Source organism: Limulus polyphemus, unplaced genomic scaffold (assembly GCF_000517525.1).
Source record: "Limulus polyphemus unplaced genomic scaffold, Limulus_polyphemus-2.1.2 Scaffold115, whole genome shotgun sequence".
In the NCBI taxonomy this organism is placed as follows: domain Eukaryota; kingdom Metazoa; phylum Arthropoda; class Merostomata; order Xiphosura; family Limulidae; genus Limulus; species Limulus polyphemus.
Genome location: NW_013665725.1, coordinates 779,221 through 788,019, shown reverse-complemented (window position 1 = coordinate 788,019; position 8,799 = coordinate 779,221). Strand labels below are relative to the sequence as shown.

At 33.6% G+C, this 8,799-nt stretch overlaps 1 protein-coding gene across 1 annotated transcript in view; it reads left to right on the top strand.

Moving 5' to 3' along the window:
• Nucleotides 1-8,799, top strand: part of LOC106471776 — a 68,718-nt gene that overhangs the window by 37,669 nt on the left and 22,250 nt on the right. The window contains exons 2-3 of the mRNA XM_022401271.1: nucleotides 3,307-3,720; nucleotides 6,609-6,861. Of these exons, the coding sequence (XP_022256979.1) occupies nucleotides 3,307-3,720; nucleotides 6,609-6,861 (667 nt within the window). The remainder of the gene's footprint in view (nucleotides 1-3,306; nucleotides 3,721-6,608; nucleotides 6,862-8,799) is intronic.

Sequence of the window (8,799 nt, the reverse complement as noted above, 5' to 3'; positions counted from 1 at the left end):
CATCCTTTTAATTATGTTTGAAATTATGAACATTGCTCAACATCATGAAAATTAAACCTTATTTTCAATAAGCAATCCTGAAAAATATTTGGGGGTGCTTAACTTTTTTCCAGGTGTATATATAAAAAAGGTGTTTGTTTTTTTTTTCGTTATTTGATTTAATCAGAATCAGCTTTCCTGAGTTAATTACTTGCGTTTGACCAAATTACATAAAGCTTTAGCTTGAAAATCAAGTAAATAAATCCAAGATACGCAACCGAGTCAAAAATTACAAAACCAATTTTGATTCTTAAAAGTGAAGAAACATATAAAGATGCATAAAAAAAACTAATTCAACATGACTAAAAAAAGAACTAATTCAGCATGACCAAAAAAAGGAACTAATTTAGCATGACTAAAAAAAAGAACTAATTCAGCGTGACCAAAAAAGAACTAATTCAGCATGACTAAAAAAGGAACTAATTCAGCATGACTAAAAAAGAACTAATTCAGCATGACTAAAAAAGGAACTAATTCAGCATGACTAAAAAAGAACTAATTCAGCATGACTAAAAAAGGAACTAATTCAGCATGACTAAAAAAAGAACTAATTCAACATGACCAAAAAAGTAATTAATTCAGCATGACTAAAAAGAACTAATTCATCATGACTAAAAAGAACTAATACATCATGACTAAAAAAGATCTAATTCGGCATAACTAAAAAAAGAACTAATTCAGCATGACTAAAAAATAGAACTAATTCAGCATGAATAAAAAAAACTAATTCAGCATGACTAATAAAGAAGTAATTCAGCATGCCTAAAAAAGGAAGTAATTCACATGACTAAAAAGAACTAATTCATCATGACTAAAAAGAACTAATACATCATGACTAAAAAAGAACTAATTCGGCATAACTAAAAAAGAACTAATTCAGCATGACTAAAAAATAGAACTAATTCAGCATGAATAAAAAAACTAATTCAGCATGACTAATAAAGAAGTAATTCAGCATGCCTAAAAAAGGAAGTAATTCACATGACTAAAAAGAACTAATTCATCATGACTAAAAATAACTAATTCAGCATGACTAAAAATAACTAATTCAACATGACTAAAAAAGAACAAATTCGGCATGACTAAAAAGAACTAATTCAGCATGACTAAAAATAACTAATTCAACATGACTAAAAAAACAAATTCGGCATGACTAAAAAGAACTAATTCAGCATAACTTAAAAAAGAACTAATTCAGCATTATTAAAAAATAACTAATTCAGCATGACATCTTCATATACCTTCATTCCTTTCAAAGTTATGATGTGTTTTACTTATAAAAATGATTGTGGTAAGGTTATATAGAAAGGTTAAAAAATAGAGAAATGCGAATCCGCTACCTTCAGTTTGTTTGTTTTGTTTTAAATTTCGCGCAAACTTACACAAATGTTATCTGCGTTAGCCATCCCTTATTTCGATGTGATATGCTAGAGGGAAGACAGCTAGTCAACGCCACCCACCGCCAAATCTTGGAATACTCTTTCCAGAACAAATAGTGGGATTTGAATTGTCACTATTATAACGCACCTACTGTCCCAAAGTGGTGGTAACAGAACACGAACGATGCAAAATTTGGTTCGACAGACTGGGGCGCTCAATGTTCGTAATCATCTTTCATACAACCAAGAACTTGCCATTTTGTTAACCGTAGACTATCTGAAACGTTAATAATCGCAGTCATTATTGGTGTGCTCATTTAGGAAAGTAATTCATTTTACTCTTCCAGTTACTCCCCCTTTCGTTGAAATGGTGACTTAAATTGGTTGTTTTTCAGCAAAGTAAACAATGTAAAGTCAACAAATCGTCGGTTTAATCTACCTTCACTAGCTCTCACCAACAATCGCTTTTAAGTGTGCACAGCCTTTGTCTGCTTAATCTTTCACATAAGAATCTAATCATCTTTATTTAGTAAAGGCAATACGCTTCCTGCTCTACATGTAACACACCCTAGCGAGTGATATACGTAATGATTGTGCAGAGGACAAAACCCTGTTATATCACATCAAATTATCACTTCCCTTCCGCTTTTTACGGCAAACCAAATTAAACTAAACTCCATAAATATGTCACGGGGCCTGCATAAAGAAGCGAAACGGTGTCTTTTTATGAGAGATGAATACGAAAGACAGCTTAGCTTCTGTATTTTACAACTTTAAAATAGCTCAGGCGTGAATGTGACTTGATTACTTACGCCTCCAAAGAGAATTAACCTCTATAACAAGATTATGTTAAACAGAAATAGAATTATTCTCGTACTCACGACCAAGTCACTCATCTTTTTTCAGTACCTTCATTTTAATAGTTGGTTTAAGAGGATTTGGGCAACATTGAGACTTGTTCAATCTGGTAAACAAATATCACGTGAAAGTTCATGTGGCTTAGAATATATATATATATATATATATAATTATGTTGAACTTTCCTTCAAGGATAAGTTACAAATAAAGTACCGATTTTTTTTTTTTTTTTACTTTTTGGTAAAAGGAGAAAGATAAAAAAAATGTTCTAACATGATTAACAGAAGAGGGGAAGTATAGTGAGGAAATAGTAAATATACACTGTGTTATTTTGAAAACACTCTCATTGAAACACACGCTCTTGGAACCGGAGTTTGTTTCAAACGTTGTCTATTAGCGTCACAGAGTTTTGTTTGTTTGTTTGAAGTTAAGCACAAAGCTACACAATGGGCTATCTGTGCTCTGCCCATCAAGGGTATCGAAACCCGGTTTCTAGCGTTGTAAGTCCGCAGACATACCACTGTGCCACTGGGGGTGAGCGACTATTTTATCTGTCCAACGGTGGCTCAGAGGTAAGCTTTGGGGCTTGTAACCCAAAAAAGCAAGGGTTATAAACAGCGCAGATGACCCACTGTGTAGCTTTGAGCTCAAAACAGACAAACATGAAAAGATTGTTTCAACATCTTCGACAAAGACCAGTTTGGATATCCTTATAACAGGATAGTTATAGCTAAGTCATCCGGGTAGTTCATACGTTATACGTCACAATAAGAGCGATAATAGCTTTTATGAGATTTTTATTGGTTCTAAGTCGATTTTCAGTAAGAAGAGTATATGATAGCATTTCAACTATACTCTACTGTTATGCACCACTTCCGACGAGGCTTTTCGCTCAATACCAAAACTAAGCAAGACGGCTGGGTTTTCAAACCTACACAAAACAGCTGTTCATATTTTTTTAAAGAAGCTAAGTAGTTTTGTATGTTAAATGTGTGTTTTATAGCTTTTTTTTCTCGTTTTCTTTTTTCAGCACATTACCCAAAAGACGATAAAAGTGGCGATCGGATCATTTTGGGCTGTCTCGTTGCTCATGGTGTGTTTACCATTCATGGGATTCGGACTGTATTACGACAGCAACGCCCCGACGCGGCGTTATACATGTGCTCGCTACCGTTTTGCCACGAAAACGGTGGACATTGCTTACGCTTACTTCATGTTTATTTTTGGCATGGTTATGTGTGTGGTCATCGTCATTTGTAACCTCACAGTGGTCACTGTTCTTAGTAAAGTAGGGAAGACCACCAAAGGTCGTATAAGGCGGACGACGATTTCTAGAAACAGCCGAGAGCTTTTCTTCAATCATACCACTCAAGAAGAAATTTCTTTTGCGAAGTTAATGGTGGTTTTATGTGTGTCCTTCCTGGCTTGCTGGGTTCCTCTGATGGTAAGTAACCTTTGCTCGGTATTGAGACATTGAATTTCTGAAGTATTTTTAATGCAACGAACTAGTTTTGTTTTACATTCCAAGATCTAATTTATTGTAGTGATTTAGATAATCATTTTAAAAATCAAACAGCGCGTATGTTATAAAGTAGGTTGTAGGCACCTTGCGAAGCAGCTTTAAATGCTGGTGCTTTGTTCTATAACCACCACTATGTAGCCTGTTGATGCTGCGCAATTTCCTTATTTGTTAGTTACACTAAAATATAACATACGCGACGCTTGAAAACTCAGAGACAAACATATTGGGATTTAACACAGAGTTATGAAAATGATTAGGTGTATATTTCCATGTTCCGGGTATTAACGTATAACAATAATCAAAGAGTTATGAAAATAATCAGGTGTATATTCCCATGTTCCAGGTATTAACGTATAACAATAATCAAAGAGTTATGAAAATGATTAGGTGTATATTCCCATGTTCCAGGTATTAACGTATAACAATAATCAAAGAGTTATGAAAATGATAAGGTGTATATTCCCATGTTCCAGGTATTAACGTATAACAATAATCAAAGAGTTATAGAAATGAATAGGTGTATATTCCCATGTTCAAGGTCTTAACATGTGATAATAATCAAAGAGTTATGAAAATGATCAGGCGTATATTTCCTTGTTCGAGATTTTAACATATAACAATAATCTAAGTGTATTTACAGCAGAAAGCATGATGTTTTATCTATCTTATATCTGACTATTTTCGGCAGTTCCCAAACAAAACATATTTTTCGAAAGCACTAAAATTCGGGAACTTAGCTTAACGAACCTAATTATCATCAGATTATTGACTTAATCTGATGTCGTCTTTAGTATTCCGCATTTGTTTTCGACCAAACTAATGTGATTAGGCTTCTTACACCAATTAAAGATTGAGTTTATGCAAGTTTAATGTCTCCACGCTATTCTAGATGAATATGAAATTCCTTGTAAACTATTGACAAGAGTCCCTTAAAACTATGATACCTGGAGAATTAAACTATCTCAGATCAGTGAATTAAGATGTGGACTTCCCTGTTTTAGGTCATTTAGTGGTTTTTGTGGATACGCTTGTTTGACTACTTACCCAAGTAGGTATGGATGAAACATATCCTTCTAGTATTATTGAAAAGAGTGGAGTAGAGAGTGTTAAGAACTAAAAATCTGGGTTTACATTTTATCTTGAGTGAAAGTAATTTAACCTATCATCATTCACACGCGCTTTGAACGTCACATATGATGCTCATATGAAGCTCTTTTCTGATCTCATACGTTGAACCAAAACTACCAGTTCTTATTGCCACGTTCACTAGCATCAGCTGCATATACAATATATATGTAGCTGTGTATCATATGGGACACTCAGGTGCTTTAGCATTATGTTCTATGAATCACATGTGATGCACTGGACAGTGATAGGGTTAAAGCAACCAAAAGCTAAAAGAGTATTTATATGCATTACAAGAAATATATTGCACTGGGGCAAAACTCTTAAGTTTCCCAAATAGCGAGAGTTTTAGTATTCAACGAAAGGCCTTCTGGGTAGTGGCTTCCCAGTGGCACAGCGGTATGTCTGTGAAGTTACAACGCTAGAAACCTGGCTTCGATACCCGTGGTGGGCAGAGCACAGATAGCCCATCGTGTAGTTTTGTGCTTAATTACAAACAAACAAACAAACTGGGTGATGAGTGACTCGTAACAGATAAACGCTGCATCTGAAATGTTATTTTTCTAATTCGAAATGACTAATTGACTGAGAGAAGATAATACTTGCAGCCAGTCACTTTTATTAAGCTTAAAAATACTCACTACTTATTCGATTTATATCACTGCAACTGGAGAACATTTCAATGAGGTTTTATTCATTTTCGAAACTTGAAACCGCTGAACAAATAGAAATACCAACTTCAACATTGGATTCCAACATATATACAACTTAAGGTGCTTTTAGTAGCTATATAACACCATATGACAGATATTGTTATCTGTAACATGCTACTGTTATTGCATAATAGATAATTTTTTTTTGGTACACTTTGTGCTTTAAAGACAAATACCTCTAAATATTTCTTTTGAAAATAGGTTAGAAGGAATTCTAGTAATACCAAAACATCAGGAAGTATATATATGAAAATAACGTACACATAGACGTTAATTGCATAACTTGAAAGTTGTTTAAGTAAGTGAGATGAGCTATTTAAGCTCGGGATAATCCTGATCTTTTTATAGATCAGTACATAACGGTTGAGCTTGGAGTCTTTACGATTATTGTCTTTATCTAAAATATAGCAGAAGTTCTTTATTCAACCACATGTTTTGTTTGATGGTTGTCCTGTTGTTATTGTTGTTTTCCTTAATTACATGTTTTGTTTGATGGTTGTCCTATTTTTGTTGTTTTCCCTTAATTTCATGTTTTTTTTGGCTGTCCTGTTGTTGTTTTTTCTTTAATTACATGTTTGTTCGATTGTTGTCCTGTTGTTGTTTTTTCCCTTAATTACATGTTTTGTTTGATGGATGTCCTGTTCCCCCTCCCTTGATTAGATGTTTTGTTTGATGGTTGTCCTGTTGTTGTTTTTCCCTTAATTGCATGTTTTGTTTGATGGTTGTCCTGTTGTTGTTTTTTCCCTTACATGTTCGTTTGTTTTTGGCTGTCCTGTTGTTTTTTCATTAATTAGATGTTTTGTTTGATGGTTGTCCTGTTGTTGTTTTTCCCTTACATGTTCGTTTGTTTTTGGCTGTCCTGTTGTTTTTTCCTTAATTACATGTTTTGTTTGATGGTTGTCCTGTTGTTGTTTTTTCCCTTAATTACATGTTTTGAGTAATTGCTTTTTTAAATGACAAATAACCCCTCAGTTGACCATCATAACGGCCCAGCTGGATCAAGGACGAAAACATAAAGTATTCTACAGAGTTGCTGATATCTGCATGGCTCTGAACTTTATCCTCGATCCAGTGATCTACGTTCTCTCAAGAAGACCACACAGGCGGGACCTGAGGAGCTTAATGAAACCATTTTGTCTCGATTGCTTTCCCCAAATAGAATGGATAACCAGCAATGGGTCTAGAGCGTCTCAGAGGAATAGTGGCTTCCCTTGGAACTTTGGTAGTAAGTTATATTTTTAATAATGACTTCCCTTGGAACTTTGGCAGTTAGTTATATTTTTAATAATGGCTCCCTTGGAACTTTTGTAGTAAGTTATATTTTTAATAGTGGCTTCCATTGGAACTTTGGTAGTAAGTTATATTTTAATAATGGCTTCCCTTGGAACTTTGGTAGTAAGTTATATTTTAATAATGGCTTCCCTTGGAACTTTGGCAGTAAGTTATATTTTTAATAATGGCTCCCTTGGAACTTTTGTAGTATGTTGTATTTTTAATAGTGGCTTCCATTGGAACTTTGGTAGTAAGTTATATTTTTACACTCAACGCATGTATCAAAATATTGGTTTTTCGCTTGATATTTACTTCCGAAGTTCTACTCCGAATGTGGGCATCTACACATTTTATTTTAGCTTGGTCACTTCCTTAGATACTTCTTTTATGTTTACTGTTTGTGAGTTATATTTTTCCTCCGATGGATGAGAAGAAAGCAGTGCTTGTTTACATTATTTCCGATAACTCGGGAGCTATAAGAGTAACCCGAGAGCTAATATCATTGTTAAACTATTAAAAATAGATTATAATTAAGTATATAAGTGCTGTAATAATCCAACAACAAAAAGTTATTTTTTATGTTTTGAAGCTAGTAATAGGTGGAAACTTTTGTTTACTGTTGCTACCGAGGTTTTAGTAATTATATACCACGGAATATAATAATAAATTATAGAATAAAGAGCAGTCTAGAGGTATAGTAATAGGACAGCTTAATAGAATTCCACTGTAATGATTTTTTATTTAATCGTTACAGCTTCAATTTATTTTGCACGTTTCGTTTTCTTTCTTTTGGATTCAAAACTACAGTGTTTACTGTTAATTAAATTAATTGTTATCTTAATGTTTCAATATTAAAAACAAAAGAAGAACGATTTGGTTCAGTGTTGTTTGCTCATGGCTTAAAACCTGTCCGAACTTTGTGTTCAGTGTTGTTTTGCTCATGGCTTAAAACGTGCTCTAACTTTAGAGTTCAGTGTTTATTTGTTCATGGCTTAAAACCTGTCTTAACTTTATTGCCTTTCCTGCCTTAAGACTCTAATGATGGTGTGATTATCAGTTGTTTGTGAAAAAAAAGTATTGGAAAGAATATTATCTTTAAATAAAAAACTTAAAGCTAATTCTTGATGTGCGTTCACAAAACAATACATTATAATTATGTTCAGAAATATGAGAATCTTCAATCTGTGTATTAGACACTAAACTTATTGATTTTCTGGATATATAATAAAAATAGAATTTATGCAATTTAATATTTTATCTAACTCATGAAAACTGTTTAAAGGAGTGTACCCATCGTTTTGTTTTGTCAACACGTCTACACTATAAATATTTACGAAGTTTCATCATACTTAATGGACTTGGTGAGGCCTAATGGTTAAAGTGTCAGGCTGCAGACTAGAGACACCAGAGTTTGAGAGGTGATATCACTGAACACGTCCTTTCAGCTATGGATGTATTATAACAATGACAGTCATGGCCCATTATTCGGTTCAAAGAATCGGAGGAAGTATTTGTAGTTCTAAATTAGAGACGAATATACCTGCTATTGGGAACTGTGACCAGACTACTTAATCCCCGTATAATTAAGGTGCAACTCAGACTTCAGTTGAAAAAGCTAATGATACATATAGCACTCAAAACTTCCTGGTGAGAACCATTTGAACTGCGTTTTTATTAAGGGTTAAAATACTTAAATTCGGAACCCTTTAAATGAAAGTGTTTTTATTTTTGAACGAGTTTTTCATAGACACTAAAAAGCAGTGATCCAAGATTTTTTCAACAGGATTGTATAGTGGATACATTATATATATTAAGTCGTCAAGGAATTAGTGTCGCTATTTTTAGATGGAAAAACCCGAAAAACTTATATATCAAACAAAAATTATTAAAT